Raw genomic sequence first — 21,768 nt, forward strand, 5'->3', positions numbered from 1 at the left:
ATAGGTCTTTGTTTGGAACTTGGCTGGAAACCAACCAGTTTATTCCCTTTGACATAAACCTGTTCCAGTCTAGATCTCCACCCACTGGGTAAAGGAACTGGCTTAGCCTGCGATGGCAGTTGTATTTGACCAGGGTATAACATATATCTCATCCTCTGAGGTGTGTCTCTCCACCTCCCTATCATTTCCTAGTATTGTTTGGGTGGTTCTCCAAAGGATTCTAGTAATTGCTGGTTTGGAGGAGGATTGAGTGCCACTGATTCTCTTGTTCTGATTGTGTGTGTGTTATCTGCCCCTGCCATGTTTCCATCTCATAGTCTTTGGATTAGTGCCTTACCCTGTCTGGTGGAGGAAGTGCAGCCCTTCCACAGCCATTTTGTGCTCTGGTGGTGGCTCTGAACCAGTCTACTCTGTCTTACTCAGGGCTGCCCGTGGACTTCTTTCAGTATGAGGATGTGCACCTCCCTGCTGTGATTCTCAAGACCTTCTTGCGGGACCTGCCTGAGCCTCTCCTCACCTATGGTCTCTACAATGATGTTGTCAATTTCTACAGTGAGTGGCTACTAAGGCCTGATCCCATAGCAGGAAACCCCTCCAGATTTGCCCCACCCATACTAAAAGTTTGGCTCTGTTACTGTTACCCAAGGCAGTATAATGGAGCTCCTGCTGCCTGGCAGATTGCACCCCCTCTGCAAGCCATTTCTCCCCATGCAAGCTAGAATCTTGTTTCCTGGTGCACATGCCTTACTGGTTTTCCTTTCAGGTGTGGAGGAAGAAAAGCGTGTAGATATTGTTCGCAAAACACTCCAGACTGTTCCAGAGGAAAACTATCAAGTGCTTTGTTCACTGATGTCCTTCCTTGGGCAGGTGAGATCCCTCAAACCACTTCTTCACACAGTGCATGCTTTAATTTTTCAAATTTACTCCCACAAGATGTGGAGATGGCAACTGGCTTAGATAGCTTTAAAGTGTGTCTACAAAAATTCATGGAGGATGTCTATCAATGGCTATTAACCATAACAATTAAATGGAACCTCCATGTTCAGAGGCAGTGTACATCTGGATACTAGATTCTGGGGGCAACCAATTGGGGGATGGGATTACCTTGAGTCTCCTAGGAATGTAGCTACAGCTCTGGGAAGTAGATATAACGTATGTTTGATAGAAAATCAACTTCCAATGTGTAAATGCAGTATCCTACCACCATATTTTGAAAAAAATCAGATAGGTTACCAACAGGAAGAAGTAAGGATGCTGTGGGCTATTTAGGTGTTAGGTATATGTTAACCCAGGGTTGATATATCATGGTGGTCTGGAAGAAAGAACATAAGCTAGTACAGAGTGTCTATTACAGGACTTGCACAAGGACCACTTTGCGGTCTGTTCAGACTGGCACTTTCCATACATGCTGTCCACCTTACTTCCAAATCTGTGGTTTAAGGAGTGATTCTGGACTGTGGCAATCCGTCTTGAGATTGTCTGCATTATCTGAGTTTCATTTTTGATAGCGAAATCATAATACTATATATTTATCTATTTCTCACATTTGAATTCTGTGTTCTTCCAAGAACCTCATGGTGGCATTCATGAGGCTTCTCCCATTTTATCCACACAACAACCCTGTCTTTTATGTGAGACAGTGTATGAGATAGACTGGCACATGGTCCCAAACTCTTAACTACTATACAACACCAAATGTATTGGTTTTGCTTTGGCTTATGAATTTTGTGGAATACATAATATACAAGTGAATAAAGAAAAGAGAAAGGAACTTTAGCACTGTGAGATGGAGGGCATCCCAGAGCAGAATAAGAAAAGAAGAAAAGAAAATTCTGATCTGGTTCACGGTGCAGCTCATTGTGATTTATTTAGCCACAATGAGCTGTGGGGCCCTTGGGCTCCACTTTGCATATCCAACCCCAGCTTAGGGGTTGTTGTGTCATGTGAACCCGAGGAGCTCATATGACACAACCTTTGCATAACCTATAGTCTGTTCTAGGGTTATGCATAACCCTCACACAGCCCACACTTGCCAGGTTCACATGACATGACAACCCCAGAGTGGGGGTTGGGTATGCAAAATGGTGTCTGCACGCACCCTATGTGTGCTGCAGCCTCACCCTGGGTTAAATAACCCACAGTGGACTGTCATGTGAACCAGCCCTTTGTCTCCTTTTGGGAGGCCTTTTTCTTATGTTCTTGAATGCCCTCATCTACTGAGAGAGATAAACATGACAGCCAAGCGTCTGTGGCTTTTAACATTGATCACCATTTACTCTGTCATATAGTAATTTTGTTATTTTGCTCCCCAAAATCTTGGAACCTAAATGACAAAACAAAGAGTAGGTGAAAAGTAGGTTTATGCCATTAAGCAATGGAAGAAAATAGTTGTGGGCTATGTTTTCCAGCCTGTGAAACAGCAAGAATTCTTGTCTCCATGTTTCAGTGTCTTATCTGCAAGCATACTCTTCATGTGTGGCTTGCTTGGGATCTCCTGTTGTGCTTTGAGGATATAATCCTAGGATTTCCCATAGGTAGAATATAGACTTCACTAGGTGGTAACTGGAAAAGACAGAATCAAAGCCCTGTTTATCTTTAAAGTGACTGGAGTCTTTTCATTCTTCCTCCTTCTATTGCATGTAGGTTTCTGCTAACAGTGACATCAACAAGATGACCAATGCTAACCTGGCAGTAGTTTTTGGCCCAAACCTGCTGTGGGCCAAAGATGCAGCCATAACCCTCAAAGCCATCAATCCTATCAACACCTTCACCAAATTCCTACTGGACAACCAGAGGGAGATTTTCCAGAACCTGGAGGCTTGATCTAGAGCCTGCCTGTGCTAGCACACCCTGTGTCCGCTGTGATCATCTCCTTCCCTCTCCTTCCCCATCCCACTTTTCCCATCTATCTTGTTATGGAGCCGTGGCCAAGTCTAGGGAAGCTCCAGGTGATGAGCAGAGTGAAAGAGGGCTTGGGGATGTTGCAGGTGTGTGTGTGTGTGTGTGTGTGTGTCTGTGTGAGGGAGGGAGGGAGGGAGGGAGGATCATGTGGGGTGGGAAGCAGGCCTCCCCACCTCTAAAAATGCCTTGGCGGTCCTGTCTGTCTGGGATCTTAGTGACCAGACTGCTCTTAAATGCTTAAGTTCCCTTCCATTCCCAAGTTGTTCCCATTAAAATGCCTCTCCTTGGACCCCGGTACAATTCCCACCTATTGGTGCCTGTGTGATCTGGACTAATAAATGTTGCTGCAGTGGCCATTTGGCAGGGAGGAATCTGCTTCAGTTTCTCTTCTCTGGCCAGGGTTGGGTCTCCACATGTACCTAAGTTCAGGCAGTTCTGAGTATCCCTCTTTTGGAAGGCAGTGACTTCTGAACAGAACCAGCCTTCTACCCTTGATGGAAGAATTGACTTGCAGTTCTAGGGCAAAGCTAACCCATAAGAGAAGATTGCACTGTCCTGAGAGTGCTCACTTTTCTTAACAGTGCTTAGAGAGTTATTTGTACATTTCAAGGAGTTCTGGCAGTTGTTGTAGGTACTGTTAGAATTTCCCTGCTACTATAAGGTTATCTCCCTCCAATATTATGGAACCCACTTACTTCTTTGCAGTGCCCTCCTGCAGTAGACTGTCTCTGCCAGCAGGGTTTCTCTCCCAAACTGACCTTGTCAGTGAGCCTTTCTCTTTTAATTGGGAACAGCGTTGTTTTTGTTTGGTTTGGCAGGGGGGAGGGGCTTTCCCCTGACCTGCAAGTTAGTAGGGATCATACAGGGGTTGTCTGCTGTTCTGATATTAGATCCCCAAACTGTCAAAGCCCAGATTAACTCTTGCCCATTCCCGTGACTGAAGCACAGGTACTGTATGTGCAGACAGGCATCTCTGTTCCTCACTGCAGCTATCTACCTATTGGGATTAGAGACCTCAAGCAAAAGGCTGATTGCTGAGGCCAAACTTTATACAGGAACCACCCTACCCTATATGCTGGGCTTTCTTGTGCCAAAGTTGGGGGAGGGTGAGCTTTCTTATTCAAATACTCTACCTTCAACTCCTTATTGGGCTCAAACAGTTCTCTGACATTGCCAGAACAGCTGTGATACACCCTTGATTTCCTTGGAACATGGAGGTATGAAGTATTGCTGTCCCTTTCTGTAACCTAAGGATTATTCTAGCCCTTCAGAATAGCTAGCTCGTTTTTTGCCCATCTGAACTGTTTTAGACCAGGGAGCTGAGCCAGTCTGGGCTCTAAACCAGGCTCAGTCATTGCCCAAGCACAGGTGTTCTAAGCCAACCTCGTTTTTATAAAATAGCAGTTTCCTTTTGGACCCTTGCTTTTAAATAAAATGGTAAGGGTACATCTTAATGACGTCTTACTCCCAACTGTCTTATGGTTATTTTGTCCACATCCAGCTCATAAGCTGACCCTGTAGAAGAGCAGGTTCAGAGTTCACAGACTTCTAGAGAAGTCAGCGGTGGTTTTTACACCTGCCCGGAACCTGTACCCTCCTATCCCAATGAGGTTACAGGGAAGATAGCAAGAAGGTGTTTTGTAAGTGCATAATTGGCCTACTGTTTTAAAAGCTGAATAAAGGCTGTGCTGTGGTTTGAAATGACAAATGGTCAGTGAGCACCAGCAAGTACACATGCCCATCGCTCAGCCATGTCCAGTGAATTGGCTCTAGCCATTGCTGTGGTAGTATTTGGAAGGATTCCAGAAACAATCTTGAGATGACTGGGGATGGCAAACCAAGGTGTTTGAAACGGAACGGTGAGCAAGTTGGAGAAAGATCATCATCCTGCATAAGGATCAGTCTCTGTGCTGTAGACAGTGGTAAATCCGACAGAATAGAATCTTAATTTCAAGCCTGGAACAACACATGCTGCTCTTGAGAGGTGGTGGTGCTGGAATTCTGATTCCAGCATCAGCTGAGTCATGAGGACTTTTCACCAGAAATGCTAATTGAGGAAGTGAAAGGTTATGGGATCATCATGAGCCCTTGCCTTCTAGTGTCTCTTGCACATAATACAATTTAGCATGGGGAAATGAGGAGCGGCCTGTTGATGAACCTGCACCCTCATTGGCCTCATTGCTTCACATTTTAGAAGCCCATGAGCCTGTTGGGGTGCCTTGCTGACAGCCACTGTCTAATCTGTCTTTTGTGGTGTACCACGGTGAATAGAGGCTAGGTTCTGATTCCAAGTTAGTTAGTTTGCTTGTTCTTGTTCAAAGTTCCCAAGCAGAAAGGAGAAGCAACTGGATTTCATGGAAATAGAAAAGCAGAGGCCCAGGAACTTGAGGAGCTGGGCTGCAGGTTCAGCCACTACACTCAAATGCTAACTCTGGACTTGTTTCAGGATTAAGGCTGGTGTAGCCCTGAAAGGAAGTCTCAGGTCAGGCAGGGAGTAAGCCGAGTGTTTTAGGTAAGGATTGCCATAACTGTGCAGTTACACTTCCATAAATTGCACACACTTCAAACTCTTGAGTGTGACTTTTTTCTACTGCCACATTGCAACACTCTGCATTGCTAGGAACTGCACACAAGGAAAGTGCACCCACAAAACCAACGTAAATAGCTCCGTTACTTTCCTCACTTTGCTGGAACTGCCAGGCAGTCTGGAACATATGATTGCTTTGCCTCGTTATTTTTTTCTTCTCATTTTGCCTTTTCCAAATCTATTACCACTGTGGCTGATCTGTGGAGCTGTGCTGGACCCGACTCCACCTTAAGAGTGAAGTCCGGGTCTTTGCCAGTTAGCTTTGCAAACATTCCCTTCCAAGTTTCGATTGCTGATGTGTGCTGTCTGAGTTAGGGTGGTAGGCATCTAAGCAGGCAGCTAAAATCACTAGAGGATCAGCATGTCATGGGACCAGTTACATCCTTCCTGCCTCTTGTCAAAGAGGCTGATAGCTGGTTGGATGGTCATGGCTACACATTCTGTCCCTCTGTGCCCTTCCAGTGGTACACCTGTCTGAGGCCCCCTTGCTGCTTGGCTTCCATGTTAGATATTGACCACAATGCTTCTGTGGGTGGAGCACTCAATCTCCACTTATCCCTTGCTTGCCTGATAAAGCCTGTTGGTGTCTTAGAACCCCCTAAACACATTCTGTGCCCTCAGCTCTAGCAGTCAGTCTTGTGTCTGTACTGAGAATAGCTTTTGGGTGATGCTGAGGATGCCTTATGGTAACTCTTTGCTGACTCGACAGAGATCTTTTATGGCCAAATGACCCTGGTTGCTTGCTCTGTTTCCGGGGTCCTGATGCACGGATTACAGCTTTGCTTTTTGTTGCTGTTATTTCCTGTGTTTTCATGACTGATGTTTGTTGGGAGCAGGGCTGGGGTTTTTACTGTGACATTAATTCACACACCCATGTTTATTTCCTTCTAATGGTACCAATCTTGTATCTCACAGTTTGCACTTTTTGTACTTCAATAAAACCCAAAGCCAATATCAGATCTTGGTGTATTTCTCCAACTTGTTTTGGAACTAGTTTGCAAGAGAAACTGGATAGTATTATGCACCTGGCTCCTGCTCAAGCATACAGTACATGGTGAAATGCAAATTTAATCTGCTTCAGGAAAAGATTGTTTGTTCATCCTTGAGCTTATTACACTGCCTTTGTCCAGTGTAGTACTAGCTAGTTGGTGTTGTCGTTCAGTCGTGTCCGACTCTTCGTGACCCCATGGACCATAGCACGCCAGGCCTTCCTGTCCTGCACTCTCTCCCAGAGTGTGCTCAAGTTCATTACTAGCTGGTACAGAGCTATAACTTGGTGGGGGTGGCATTGGCCTGCACCAGACCCCCCCCCTTGCATCATTGCCCTGCCCCCCCCCATTTTGTCTTTCTCCATGCCCCCAGCAAGAACCTGGCTTTACACAGCGTACTATGGGGGTGGTGTGCTTATCTAGCAGAACTGTCGCTTCATAGCTGCCTCTGCTATAGTTCATATAGTTTATTTAAAGCATCAGGTTTATAATCTAGAAGACATGACAAGAGGGAGGGAGGGAGGAAGAAAAGCGCAAACTCAAGCACTAGTTCTTGAGAAGCCAGTGGCAAGAATGTTGGACTGGGAGCTGGGAGATCTGGGTTCTAGCCCCCACTCAGCCATGGAAGCTCACTGGGTGACTTTGGGCCAGTCATAGACTCTCAGCCCAACCTACCTCACAGGGTTGTTGTGAGGATAAAACAGAGAGGAGGAGGATCATGTAAGCTACCTTGGGTTCCTTGCAAGAGGAAAAAAGGCGGGATATAAATGCAATAAATAAATAAGTTCCTAGTTACATTTTCCTTATAGGTGTTCTTTTTGGCAGGGAATAGCAAAGTAAGCTTGCTGCAGCCATTCCTTCTCTGTCCAACTTATGGGAACAGGTTGATGCTCTTCCTAGGAGCCAGGGGGTGCAGTCTCCCAGTGGTCCTTGGTTCCCTGGCTGATGGATGAGACTAGGCTGAATCACTGAAGAGCTCAGTGATTGCTAAATTCTCCGGCCTGGGCTCTTGGCAGTGATGCCATTGGGCCTCCAAAGAGGAAGCTGGGGAGGGTCCAGCTTCTTAAGATAAAAACTGCGGCACCGGCCTCTCCCCATGCAATATGAAGAGATGTCCCTACTTGGGTAGAGGGAGGATACTTGTTACAGGGCAGTGTGGGAGACACAAATTGAGCTGGGGTTTAGATGTGGCTCACAAGCTGCCAGTTCCTTGTCTCTACCAAGCGCATTAATAAGAGCTATAAATAATTTTTTTTCTAATCCAACCAGGCTCAGACTTACAGTTAAGCACACAGGCTATGAAGGTTATTTGTAATATGGGATTGCATCACTCTTTGTGTAAGAATGAAGATAGTAATTATACTGGTTTGGAAATATGCCCTCTTCCCAAGAAATACGAGTAGCTAGTTTAAAATGATACATACTTGAATGTAAGCCACAGATCTTGGGTGGGCCCCTCAATAATGGGGATCTAGTGCCATTCTGAATATATTTGAATTACTAGAGCACAACATGCAAGGATGTTTACATGAAATAGGCTCAGATAGTTGGTTATTTGATAGATATGAACAATTTATAAGTTTGTCTAAATGTACTCTGCAAATCTCATTTTTGAACAGGATAAGATTATTTAATGCCCTTGTTTTCCAGCAAACCTACAGATGTATTGAGTAGTCTTTGTGTTTCTTAGAGCTGTCCTCTGCCTGCACTATAGGTCTCACTTTTATATCTTTCCCCTTCAAAAAGCAACAACCTTAAAATAATGAGAGAAGAAAATGGTGATGACATTGTTGATACAACCCACCTGGGGTTGGTTTGAGCCCCTGGTGGGTCATGACTCCACTGATTGGAAGTCCAGTGGTGTACAGCTCTTAACAAATAATGATACATTGTCCATCTATAAAAGTAACCAAGAAAAGAAAAGGCTCAGTTTAATTTGACATTCCTCCCAATTCTGACTTTCTACCCAAGGGCTGTGCTACTACTAGTTAGTATGCCAGCTACATAGATAACGTAGTGGCTATGATCCAAATAAAATTATTCATGCTTAAGCCCCATGGAAATTAGTGGGACAATTTAGTTCTGACTAATGTGCCCTATTTCAATAGGATGTGTTTCACCCATTCATATGATCTGAATGGTATCAAGTAAGCCACTGTAAGTGTCCAAGCAAATAAAATCCACACTATATAGAATTTCAGGGCCTTGATAACACACAGTTAAGGGTTTTGCAGAAATGTGCAAAGACCTCTTGCCACAGCTCTCTGACTTGGGTATGAACTTTATAGTGGATTAAAAGTCTGAAATGGGTGGGTGTGAGGTAGAAGTTAAGAATCCTGTCATAAATAAGGTCTGCTAGTTTTCCCCTGGATAAGGATAAAAGTGACTGGATTACCAAACTGGCTGCTGTATTAGGTAATTCTCTCAAGGTCATGCCCTTCCTGGCACAGTTGAGCTTTAAACAAGTACTACCTAAAGCAGTATGGGGCCGCGGTGGCTTAGTGGTTAAGATTCTGAACTGCAGACTGGAAGGTTGGCAGGTCAGCAGTTCAAGACCTGAGTGCCGTGTGACAGAGTGAGCTCCCGTCTTCAGTCCCAGCTTCTGCCAACCTAGCAGTTCGAAAGCAAGAAATTGCAAGTAGATAAATAGGTACCACCTCAGCGGGAAAGGTAACAGCGTTCCGTGCACCTCGGTGTTCAGTCATGCGGGCCACATGACCACGGAAGCATCTTTGGACAGCGCTGGCTCTTCGGCTTAGAAATGGGGATGAGCACCGCACCCTAGAGTCGGACACGACTGGTTGGGGACACCTTTACCTTACCTAAAGCAAACCTATGTGCTGATTTGCTTCCTCTTTAATAGCTGGTCCTGGGACCTGGCAATTGTTCTTCACACTTGTTCACCAGAGCAAAAGAATGTATTCTGCTACTACTAATACTGTGACCTCTATGGAGACATAGAGCTGCAAGCTCGAGGCTGTGTCACCTGGCCCAATATGAAGACACTACAGTGTTCCACCTTCAGGTGTGCTTGGGTTCCAAGAGAGAGAAAACAACCCAAAAAGTGTCACTGTCCACTCCCAAGTAACAGTGTATTGAAACCATGCCAGTCAGATGTTTGTTTGCACAAATTGCAGCAACACAAGCATTTTACAGTCCCTTTCCTGATCATAGGCAGGCATGAAGTTAATAATGCTCAGTTTACTTAGTAGGTAGCTCTACACCTTGCCTGCTCTAAGCTATAGTGCTTGTGTGACCTCTCACTGACTCCCTTTCTTTCCCCTCTCTCAACCGTAGGTGCACACTGTGGCAAGGAGCTATTTAAGAAGTATTGCTGTTCGTGGCCCTAGAAACAGCACACTCTAAATGTGTTCATGAAGCAAATTTTCTGAGCCTTTCCATGTAGTCAGTTTATTGCACAATACACTTGTAGTCTTCTCCAAGCTTCTGGTAGTGCATCCATTACTAATGTGGCTGTGTGAGAGTTGCCAAGCTGTAATGGAGATTTGATTAAATAAGCAATCCAATTATTTTAATTTGTCCTGCCCTTCTACAAAAATACAGTCAGGGCCAGAAATATTGGAACAAGGATAACTGTTTTGGCAGTTGGCCTCTGTACACCACCACATTGAAGTTGAAAGGAAACACACCCAGATGGGAGCAAAGTCAGGACTTTCAGCTGTAATTCAAGGGGTTTGACATAAGTGAGGCACTAACCATTCAGGAAGGACAGCCAGTGGCATACACACACACCCATCGTTAGTGTCTCATAAGTAATGGAACAAACCAACATTTCAAACTTAAGGATCACCTTTAATACCTGGATGAAAATCCTTTGCAGTCAATGACTGCCTGAAGTCTGGAACCCATGGACATGACCAAATGCTGAGTTTCCTCCCTTGAGATGCTTTGCCAGGCCTTTACTGCAGCTGCCTTCAGCTGCTGCTTGTTTGTGGGTCTTTCTGCCTTCAGTCTTGCCTTCAGTAAGTGAAAAGCATATTCTATTGGGTTGGGTTCAGGTGACTGACTTGGCCAGTGAAGAACATCCCACTTCTTTGCCTTGAGAAACTCTGGGGTAGCTTTTGCTGTATGTTTTGGATCATTATCCATCCACAATATGAAGCGGCGTCCTATCAGTTTGGCAGCATTTGGCTGAATCTGAGCAGAAAGTATAGCCCTATACACCTCAGAATTCATCCTGCTGCTTTTATCAGCAGTCAGGTCATCAATAAACACCAGTGACCCGGTTCCATTAGCAGCCATACATGCCCATGCCATAACACTGCCTCCACCATGTTTGACAGATGATATGGCATGCTTTGGACCATGAGCTGTTCCTTTCCTTCTCCATACTTTTCTCTTCCTATCATTCTGGTACAAGTTAATCTTGGTTTCATCAGTCCAAAGAATCTTATTCCACAACTGGGCAGGCTTTTTTAGGTGTTTCCTGGCAAAGGCTAATCTGGCCTTTCGGATCTTGAGCGTTACCAGTGGTTTGCATGTTGTTGTGAAGCCTCTGAAATTACATTCATAAAGCCGTCTCTTGACTGTAGATGTTGACAATGACATGCCTACCTCCGCAGGAGCATTCTTGACCTAGTAGTTGTGAAAGTGTTCCTCTTCACCATGAGCAAAATTCTGCGGTCATCCACTTTAGTTGTCTTCCGTGGTCTTCCAGGCCTTTTGCTGTTGCTGAGCTTGCCAGTTAATTCCTTCTTTTTCAGGATGTTCCAAACTGCTGTGTTGGCCACTCCCAATGTTTTTGCTATCTCTCTGATAGGTTTGTTTCCTCAGCCTAATGATGGCCTCCTTCATTCACATGGACACTTCTTTGGGCCTCATGTTGGGGGTTCCAGTGAACAGCTGCCAAATGCAAATGTAACACTCAGAACCACCTCCAGGCCTTTTATCTGCTTGACTGGTCATGGGGTACCCAGGAAACAGGCCACACCTGGCCATGCAGCTGCTTGTCAGCCATTCGTTCCATTACTTATGAGCCACCAATGACGGGTGTGTGTGCATGCCACTGGCTGTACTTCCTGAATGGGTAGTGCCCCACTTTTGTCAAACCCCTTGAATTACAGCTGAAAGTCCTGACTTTGCTCCCATTTGGGTGTGTTTCCTTTCAACTTCAATGTGGTGGTGTACATAGGCCAACTGCCAAAACAGTTATCCTAGTTCCAATATTTCTGGCCCTGACTGTAAATGGCACTCAAGGCAGTTTTAATGAACTCCCCTAGCCACACCATTTTGTGAACTTTTAAATAATGTTTTAGGGTTTTAAAAATTCTTGTTTCGTTCTCAAGTGTAAATACCACAAAAGCTACTCTTCTCTCCCAAGTAGATGGTTGCATATTTCTCTCCTGTTCTGGATCACCACCTACCCACATTTTTATTGAAAAGAGTGTGACTAGTAGCAAATTGTCTTTCATTCTGTGGATGTGGTACTTATATAGCAAGTTTAAAAGGTGATCTTGGATTAGGTTATCTTTCCTCTGGTAGCAACATTTTTAGGTTAGAGCAGTGCTCCTCCATAGCCACCAATGTAGCTCATGGGAGACAAAAAAAACCCTTCAGGCATTAGAGAGTAGTAACCATGGAAGGGGATGTAGAGCTGGCTGCACCACCAACCTCTCTGTGTCAACAGGGAAGATCTGTAGAGACACTAACCATGTTCGGCTGAATGCAGTTAGCTTCTCTTCAGTTCTTCCCTATCAACACAGGGAGGTGGGGAGTGGAGCTGCCCCATGCAACCCCTCCATGGTTACTATTCTTTAATGGAGAAAGTCGTAGAGCTACAGTGGCTGTAACAGAGAAAGGCAGGCTGCTTACCTTTAACTGAAGTTCTTTGAGAGGTCATCTGTGCATTCACGCATGTGGGAAACTTCTATACCTGAGGAACGTTTTTGGCGGGAACCCTCCCCCACCGTCCTACTGTGCATGTCTGAGCAGATTCCCGCCTATATCCACAGTTCCTTGGGACTGCAGAAATATAGTCTCTGATCCGAGGATTCCTTGGTATCAATATCAAGAAGATACCGACGCCAAAGAGGGGACAGTGGGTGGGTTGTGTGAATGCACAAATGACCACTCAAAGAACAACAGGTAAGCAACCTGTCTTTCTTCGAGTGGTCTCTGTGCATCACACATATAGGCAATTAACAAGCCAATTTACTGGAGGAGGGTAGGTGTCCTATTGGAGCACAGAGGAGGGTACCAGTCTTCCACATGCACAGTCTGATCGAGCATGCAAGTCCAACTTACAGTGTTTCACAAACATCGATGGGGTAGACCATGTTGCAGCCTAGCAAAGGTCCTTTAGAGCTACCCCCCTCCCAAAGGCTGTTGATATTGCCATAGCTCGAGTTGAATGCGCTCAGATTCTATGCAAAGGCTCTAGACTAAGCGGTTTGTACGCCAGTGTGATGGTCAGCACTACCCAAGCAGCCAGTCTCTTGGATGATACAGGGAGTCCTTTATTAACTCTTGCATACCACACTATCCAATTTTCTGAATGCTTCAGTCCTAGCTCTGTAAAAAGCCAGAGCCCTTCGGACATCAAGGTGGAACATCAAGGTTATGCAAACATTTCTCCACGTCCAAAGATGGTGACTGGAAGAATGCCAGAATCAAGATAGGTTCATTAAGATGAAATTCCAAGACTACCTTAGGAAGGATGGCAAAGTCTGGTCAAAGGACCACCTTATTCTTGTGAAAAACTGTAAAAGAAGTGTTCATATGGAGGCGGCACAACTCACTCTCCTTCCTAGCTAATGTGATAGCCGCTAAGAAAGCTACCTTCCATGACAGTAGCCAAAGGTCAATATTGGCCAGGGGTTCAAAAGGTCTTGATGAAAGAGCTCACAATACTGGTGAGAGATTCTGTTGCGGGGTTAAATCCTTCACTGGAGGGACCAAATTCCATAATTCATGCAGAAATTGCTTGGTAAGAGGATGGGTGAACACCGAATACCCCTGCACCTGTCCCCTCATCGCTGATACAGCAGCAGTATAAACTCTAACCAAGAAATACTTCAGACCTTTTTCAAACAAATAGTGGAAGAACAATAGGATGTCCGAGGCTGAACTTGAGGAAGGCAGAAAACCCCTAGAAGCAGCAAAATCCTCAAACCTTGTCCATTTACTACGATACGATTGTTGCGTAGATGGTTTTCTCGCAGCATCCAATACCTGCTGTACCTGCGATGGTATGAGTGAGCTGCCCTCCCTTACTGAATTCTCCATGCCGTTAACTTCAGAGTGTGTAGATCTGGGTGTCAGATCCATCCTCAAACCTGAGAGATTAAATTCTTCTGGAGTGGAAGATGGAGAAAATCTCCTCCGGCCATCTTGGACAGAATTGTGAACAGTTGGCTCGGCCACCAAGGGGCGATCAATAGACAGTTGGTCTTCTCTGCCTTGATCTTTGCTATCACCTTTGGTAGCAGAGGAAATGGGGAACAGAAATAGAACAGTACTCCACTCCACTGCAGGAGAAAAGTGTCTCCCAATGACAGGTCTACAGACAGCTGACCCCACTGTTGGAACAGGTGACGTAAGACGAAGGAGACATCTCCCACTCGTGAGATGTTTGGTAAGTTCAACAGAGAGCATCTGTCAAAGTGTTATCCACCCTTGCAATATGAAGCGAGGACAAAGTGGATGTTCCTCAGAATAATCCAATCGAAAATTTTCAGAGTGAGACCCATGAGTTTGGACAAATGGGTGCCCCCTTGTTTGTTTAGATGCCAGAGAATGGAGGTGTTGTCCGTCAAAATTTGGACTTGTCTGCCCCATAGATAGGTGTCAAAAGCCCTTAAGGCCTTCCACACTGCCAGTAACTCCAGAAAAATGTGAGCCCGTCATTCTGCTCCCGACGATTGGCTCTGTTTCTGTAGTGGCCCACGGTGGGCTCCCCAACTGAGAAGAGAGGTATCTGTGATGAGCACCCGAGATGGGGGTGGCTGGGCAAACAGAATACCCTGACTGAGATTTCTGGGATCAATCCACCGATGGAGAGAGGAGGCAACATGTTCTGGGATCTGGAGCCGGGTTCGATGAGTCTCATTGTGAAAGACTCGGATAAACCAATTTTGTAATGGCCACATCCACAAGTGAGCCCACTGACACAGTTGCTGCCATGTGCCCTAAGATACATTGAATTGTGTGAGCTGACACATGCTGATGCTGGTAAAGAACAGTCGCCAAAGAAATCAACTGATGTACTCAGTCCCAAGCGCGACCCTTCTTCGAGGCCAGGAGTGCTCCAATAAAGGAGATAACCTGAGTGGGGACTAAAGTCAACTTCTCCTCATTGATGCAAAGGCCGAACACTACGAAAAGATTCTGGATGACTACGATGGCCCGATCCAGGGACTCTTTGGAAGAGGCTATGAGGAGCCAGTCGTCCAAATACAGATAGAGCTTGATGCCCTTGAGATGGAGGTGCGCACAAACAACTGTGATGCATTTCATGAACACCTTCAGGGCGGTTGCTAGCCTGAAAGACAGGACGTGGAACTGGAACGTGTCGGGTCCAGTCGCAAAACATGGGTACTTCTGATACGACTCCTTGATGCCAATATGGAAATAGGCGTCTTTAAGATCCACCACCGCAAACCAGGGCGCAAACCAGACGCCCTTCCAGAGGAGAGGGAGGATTGATGCCAGTGTAGTCATTCTGAATCTCTTGGGCATGATAAACTCATTCAAAAATCTTAGATCTAAAATTAGACACAGCCCTCCTTCTCTCTTGGGAACCATAAAATATCAGGAGAAGCTCCTGTCCTTCTGAGCATGAGAAACGTGTCAAATAGCACCCTTCCTGAGAAGCGACTTCATCTCGAGATGTAACAGTTCCAACGGTGAAATTCGAACTATTCCCACAGGAGGGGGGGACATCGAATTCAATCTTGTACCCTTGGTGCACCATCGCCAGCACCCAAGAATCCAATGTTAGCACCTGCCACGCTGGGAGTAAGAAAAGAGAGACGAAGAACAAGGCAGGTGGAGAGGGGATGGCACTCAACCTCTCCAAGTCAAAGACGCCGCTTGGAAGAAGTGTCAGGTTTTGCACAGCATTGACAGAATTTAGAGGAAGTATACTGTTTCCTCTGTTGCTGCTGCTGCAGTTGGTATCAAGGGGCACGGTCTGTCGATTACCTCTGGAAATATGGCTGATGTCTTACAGGCCCAGGCATTGGTTTAGACAGTTGTTGCTGTGGCTGTCCTATGCCCATCTTCTTCGCTGTTGATCTCACGTTCTGAAATGAATCCATCCGGTTGTCCATTTCAGAATTAAATAGGCCATCACCATCAAAAGGTAGGTCTTCTATTTTAGACCTGGCCTCTGATGTTAGTCCAGCCAAACAGAGCCATGCATGTCGATGTAAGGCTACAGGGCGTACCATGGATTTTGCGTTACTATCAGCCTTGTGACGGGTGATATTAATTTGCTGACGAAATGTTTGACTGCTTCTGCTTGCAACATTCTGGCCAGCTCCCTCTGGTCTTCCAGTAGGTTAAGTACATAACAAGTCCATCTTTTCCCATAAAGACAATTGGTACCGCAACATCATTGCCCGATAATTTGCAAGACGAAGCCCTAATTCTGTGGAAGGATAGAGTCTATGTCCCATCAGATCTAGTCTGCGCCCTTATCCACTGGGGAAGCATGCAGCTTCTGGGAACGACCCTGAGCTGCCTCAACAATTATTGAATTCGGGCATGGATAAGAAAAAAAAAAGCTGAGTCTTTTTCTTACACTTTATACATTGATTCGAGGTGCTTCAAGGTGGGGGCCATCAAAGATGGAGTATTCCAAGTTTGCTTTACAGTCAGGAGGAGTGTGGGAAGAGATGGAATCGCCACCAGTACAGAGGTCTCCATATACAAGGCATCAAAAACTGGGTCTTGAATATGTTCTGTAGGTTGCTATACATCAACTTCAAGTGACTGCGCCATCCGTAACACCTGCTCTGAAAAATGAGCCATATCTTCTGAGGGGGAGGCTCTGTCTCGAATGCCAACAACTTTGTCTGGTGATGAGATAGACGGAGACACGGAAGAATAGGATGAGGAGTCTGATAATCTTCCATAGACTCCTGAAAAATATCTCTTTGGGGTGTTTTTTTCAACTGTGCACATGGTATCGGGACTTATCCAAGGAGGACGAGTGTGGAGGGACTGGAGGTGGCAGTAAAAATATATCGTGATCAGGAGGGCACAAGACTGTAGCTGAAGGGCCAGTTCTGTACTGAGGAGAAATCGCTCCTAACAATCTGGTTCGATCACAGGATAGATTGTAATCTTGACGCAGTCACCAATCTTCGCATTGGTAGGGTCTTGGTGGTGGCATGGACCAGGCAGAAAGTCCATCCCAATCTCAATGCCGATCCGAGTATTCATCCTCATGATACCTTAGTGGTGATTGGTATCAAGAAGCAGGATCCCTGGTGAGAGCAGATTGAGGCTGTCTGTACTGAGGGGAGTGTGGTTCACGATCCCGGATGCTTGTCGACGGAGATTGCGAGCATCAGTCCCAAGGAATGGAATCAGCTTGGTATCGTACAGGAGAAATATCCCTGATCTTGCCTTCGGAGGCTGTAGAAAGAAGTTCCAAAGGAACCGTGGTTGTTGGTACTGACGAAAGCCTTGGAATTGGTGAATTCAGACGAGGGGGAGGAGGAGGAATGTCTGACTCCAAAACTCTTGGAAGAGTCTTTTTAAGTTCCTTCCTCTTCTTTCTCTTTGGCCCAGCTTCTGACATCAGCTTATAATGTTTAGCCTTTTTTGTAATCATTTTGGCTATTGTAAAAGCCAAAGAACGACCCAGTGTTGGAGAATCCGTTCTCCCCACCTCCGAAGTTGACTGAGGGTGGTGAAACTGTGACTGATTGCAGCATCCCAGTCCTCTCAGAAGCACTCAATTACGGATGAGACTTTCGGGTATCCACTGATTCCAACGCCCTTTTCCACAAAATGGCCTTTAATCTGTCCACGCGATTTTTATAGGCTTCTTTGGAGAAGGACTGGTGATGATGGCATGTTTCTACAACATGAGATTCCCCAAGGCACAGGAGGCACAACAAGTGTCCATCAGAAGGGGGAAGTTTAGCACCACAGTGGATGCACTTTCTGAAGGGGGCTTTTAATGCCATACGCTGAAGAAAGAGAAAAACTAACAACCACTTTTTTTTTTTTAAGATAACAAGAACAAGAAAAAAGATGAAGAAAACACCCCCAGCACTAAGTCACACAGAAAAATTTTGCAGACAACATTCCTGAAGAGGCAGCTGTGATGGCAGTTGAAAAGGAACTGAGGAGATAGGCGGGAACCCACTCAGACATGTGCAGTGGGACGTTTGGGGAGGGTTCCCGCCAGAAAATTCCTCAAGTATAGAAGTTTCCTGAATGGGACTCCGCGCAGGCGCAGAGCCCATATGTGTGTGTGTGACGCACAGAGACCACGAAGAAGAGCCTAGGCCAATTGCTTCTCTACCTCATATTTACACCTTTTATAGTGGTGTGTGTATGTCTCTCTCTCTCTCTCTCTCTCAGAACATACATGTGCTGCACTTTCATGGTAGTTCTAGTACACAAGATACTAAGCCTATAGTCCTAAACATGCTTATTTGAGAAGTGCCCCACTTAGCTCATAGGGTCATACTTCTGAGCAAACATACATAGCAGTGAGCTGTTAAAAGGTAGCATATAAAGCAGCACTTAGAAATAGCAGCTGAAGAGCTGATTTTTCACTTTTTTAGCAGCTGTACTACTTGTCCTGTTAAAATTTGACTCCTTAGTAGGAAAGATGATGATCACACACATACAGGGTGAACTGAGGGACTCTGGCTGACAGCTGAATTAAGAGTAACATACATAAAAGTTTTATTTGAAATTATATGAATACATGTAGAAGTATTCTGAAAACTATTACCAAATAAATGTAATTCAAGACCCTTCTCCCTTCAACCAAAGCATTTGTAAGTTGCCAGTTTATGTATAAGTTCTTATTTATAGCAGTACATTGCAAAGTAGGTGGTCATTAAAACAGCTTCCTTTGAAAGTCTGCAACAGCTGAATCTATCCCATAGCAGGACTGATCTAGGCTAGTAAATTAACATATTAAGTAGGACTTAAGGAATAATTTACTCTGAGAATGAGCAAAAGTGCCAAGACTCAGAAAATCACATAGAAAGTAGTATGTATTTTGGTGTAGGTAAAACCCAGCAGCTCAGCACATTCAGTATCTATTGTAAATGAATAGCAACAGCAGTACCTCCATGGTAGTTCTATTCCTCAAAGCAGACGTTGTGACCTTGGTCTAAAATTGTACTGACAATAGGCAATCTGAACAAGAAATAACTGTAGCTAACTTCCCTTAAGCATCATAGCATTTCATTGTGAAGGTAAGAACTAGAAAGAGGTAGTGCCGTGATACAGGAAGAATCATCAACAGGAAGGTGCACAAAAACAACAACCCAGTAACTTAGCAAGCTCTACATAGTTGGCAGGTAGAGAGGCAAAATGATTATCACAGCAGGATCATGACTTCTGCAAGCAATTTACTTACCAGGAGGCTGCTGGCTGTCCCATGCAGTCATTTACCTGAACATGCTCTCCTGTACGGCATTATTGTTAATGCTGTAATGCTAACCTGTTTAGACAAGGAGGGCTGGCTCTACATCAGCACTGTCCCTAACCTTGGACAAATAATTTGACACCTCATGGGTAACAAAAGGAATACCAATCTCCTTGTATCCACATTCCAGACTGATGAGAAGGATAAAGGGTTTGGCAGGTACTTTGGGACTATGGCCCTAGATCATGCAGACATCTTAACTAAGGTTTGTGGTATTACTCTCTGGCAGATTCACTGGAGGTTTCTAAGGTAGTTTTGATGTCAATATCACTCCTGGCAGAAAACAACTACCAAGTAATAATTTAGGTCACAAGTGGATTTGATTGTGTTTTTCATGACCAATGGCATGTAATGGTATCTCCACTAACTGCTTTGAATACAAATTTCAAATGCCACTTTTGAATCTACATAAATAAGCATCTCACAATTTCGGTTAATAATGGAAAACATCAGCATGCTAGAAGGTAAGAATTTTAACCTTCAGCTCATTTCTATGCAGCAGCACGGGTTAGAAAGCTCCAGAGGCTACATGGTTATACAACTGCTGTCATTTATTTAAACCCCCCACCCTGCCCAACCTTTTTATCTTAAAGAAGAGAGGTGTGTAATTCAGGAAGTTAACATCTCACTATCTTAACCAGGAAACCGTAAAGGTCTTTCAGGCATAAAAGGCCCATAGTCATAAGAAATAATGTCAAAGATAACGGAATCAAATATAACAGAGGAACAGGGAGGGGATAAAGAGGGTCTTTTTTTCTCAGCATCTTACAGTGCAATCTTAAATGTGTTTACTCAGACATAACTTCTACAGAGTTTAATGAGATTTACTCCCAAGAAAGTTTGCACAGGATTGCAGCCTCAGCTTGGTTTTTGATAGCAAAAAGGAAGGAGTTGTGCCCAGAGTCCTGCTAATCCCTGAGCTCATGCTTAGTGTCTTGTCTCTTCCCTTCCCCATATTTGGTGAAGGACACAAAGCAGGCAGATCAAACACACAGCAATGCCAGCCAACCATTGCTCAATGGCTAGGTCATTACAAAAATAAACTTTTAGCCAATCAAAACCCAGCCGATTAAAACAAGTACCACAAACCTCTTAAAGTGTGCTTCTATGAATAAGCTACTTTCTAGCTGACTGCAGATCACAGAGAGCTTATTTTACAAGCCTGTCAGAACCCAGCTTTTTAGAAATTTCCTGCAAGTTCACTGTACCAACATGTGCATTTTATTTATGATATCCATGGACCCAAACAGGGTGTAATGGAAATCAACTCAGTCCTCAGAAGAGATCATTTACTAGAATAACCATATCTGTTTCTGAAAATACATGTTATGGTTTACCCTGGAGGATGAGCGGGGGTGGGGAGAGAAGAGAACAGGGGTTTTTGGTACAGAACTCTTGCAGTGACAAAGGACAGAGCAGCCTATATGGCTGCATAACAAAGTGAAAACATCACATACAATTTCTTTAAATATAGGTTTCCTTTAGAGTAATAAATATTTCTTGTTTATTTTATTATAGAGCAGCAACATCTAGGGGAGATAACTTTGGACTAAGGACCCCTAATTTAATAACCCTAGAGAATTAGGATTCCAAATTCATATTTACAACTACAGATGGTAAGCAGAGCCTGTGAACTCTGAATCTTCTCCAAATGCCACAGACCTGTGGCCTTGGGGATGTAATGTTTTGACATACTCTCTGTTGGCAGGTAATACATGAAAAGCACTACTTTCAGCATTCTGTGGATTACTTCCCAATTGCGCATCAGGTAGGGAGGCTGGGCCCCTCACTTCCTATTTCCCACACATAGATGTGCAATATTGTTTGTCTTGTTTAGGGTGCCAAAGGTGACCATTGGCTCCTTGCCTAATGTCTTAACTGAACTTACTAAGAGAGGCCAATTCTGCAAAGTGGTATTTTGAACTCATACTAGCAGAATCTGTCCAATGCTCCCAAGACGGTTATGTACAGTTCTTTCTGCTTGGTGGTATTGTAGATCCAAGTGAAAGGAATGACCTCTGGAAACCAGATCCTACAATCTTGTTGACAGAGGAAGCAGTAATTTAGTCTCAGATGAGAGAATGAAAGGGGAAAATGTGTGATCTTGTTTCCTAATGCACTGTATTACATATGAACTTTCCACTTTCTAGGAGGAAAGTGAATTACATCCATCCCAAGGCCAAGTTCAAAGAAATATACACCATAGTTTCTGCATCTGACAGAGCAAAGCAATCAGTGCCTACTAAATGGGTGGTGGTGGTGTGGGACAGAAGATGACACTAAGGAAAGAAAGGCAGGATATATGGGCTTTCTTTTTCCAGGTGTACAAGAGGAAGTTCAATGCTGCTGTCAGAGGGGCTCAGCTTTACTGTAAAGTCTCTACAAAGGCATCAAATTCTTTGACATTTTTCTCATGGACAGCCAGTTTCTCCGGCAGTGAGTCCTGTGAAAACAAAGAAAAATTCTGAGCAGCTATTTCAGGCTGATCTAAAGGCAGCTTTGAATCAATAGATGGGTTCAAAAAACCATTCCTATTAATCTATGTAATGCTCTCAAGCTCAGTACCCAGATCTCCAAACCTGTGTGCAGAACATTCTCAGAAAGGAGCAAAATACTGTAAACAAAATATCATCTGGCTAAGGCTTGGT

At 44.6% G+C, this 21,768-nt stretch overlaps 2 protein-coding genes across 10 annotated transcripts in view; one reads left to right on the forward strand and one right to left on the reverse strand.

Moving 5' to 3' along the window:
* ARHGAP1 (Rho GTPase activating protein 1) overlaps nt 1-6,447 on the forward strand; it is a 40,679-nt gene extending 34,232 nt beyond the window's left edge. For all 5 annotated transcript variants that reach the window (XM_084850163.1, XM_084850173.1, XM_084850183.1 and 2 more), the window contains exons 11-13: nt 424-552; nt 764-867; nt 2,644-6,447. In XM_084850163.1, coding sequence (XP_084706289.1) covers nt 424-552; nt 764-867; nt 2,644-2,823 — 413 coding nt within the window. In that variant the 3' untranslated portion in view covers nt 2,824-6,447. The remainder of the gene's footprint in view (nt 1-423; nt 553-763; nt 868-2,643) is intronic.
* An 11,892-nt stretch (nt 6,448-18,339) lies between these two features.
* Nucleotides 18,340-21,768, reverse strand: part of ATG13 (autophagy related 13) — a 39,500-nt gene continuing 36,071 nt past the window's right edge. For 3 of the 5 annotated variants that reach the window (XM_084850150.1, XM_084850126.1, XM_084850079.1), the window contains one exon: nt 18,345-21,563. In XM_084850150.1, the coding sequence (XP_084706276.1) occupies nt 21,486-21,563 (78 nt within the window). In that variant the 3' untranslated portion in view covers nt 18,345-21,485. Of the gene's footprint in view, nt 21,564-21,768 lie in introns of all 5 variants that reach the window. The other 2 variants (XM_084850099.1, XM_084850134.1) reach the window with 2 other exon arrangements.

This window comes from Heloderma suspectum, chromosome 1, assembly GCF_057233095.1.
Source record: "Heloderma suspectum isolate Gila_16-S chromosome 1, 16-S_ref, whole genome shotgun sequence".
Lineage (NCBI taxonomy): Eukaryota > Metazoa > Chordata > Lepidosauria > Squamata > Helodermatidae > Heloderma > Heloderma suspectum.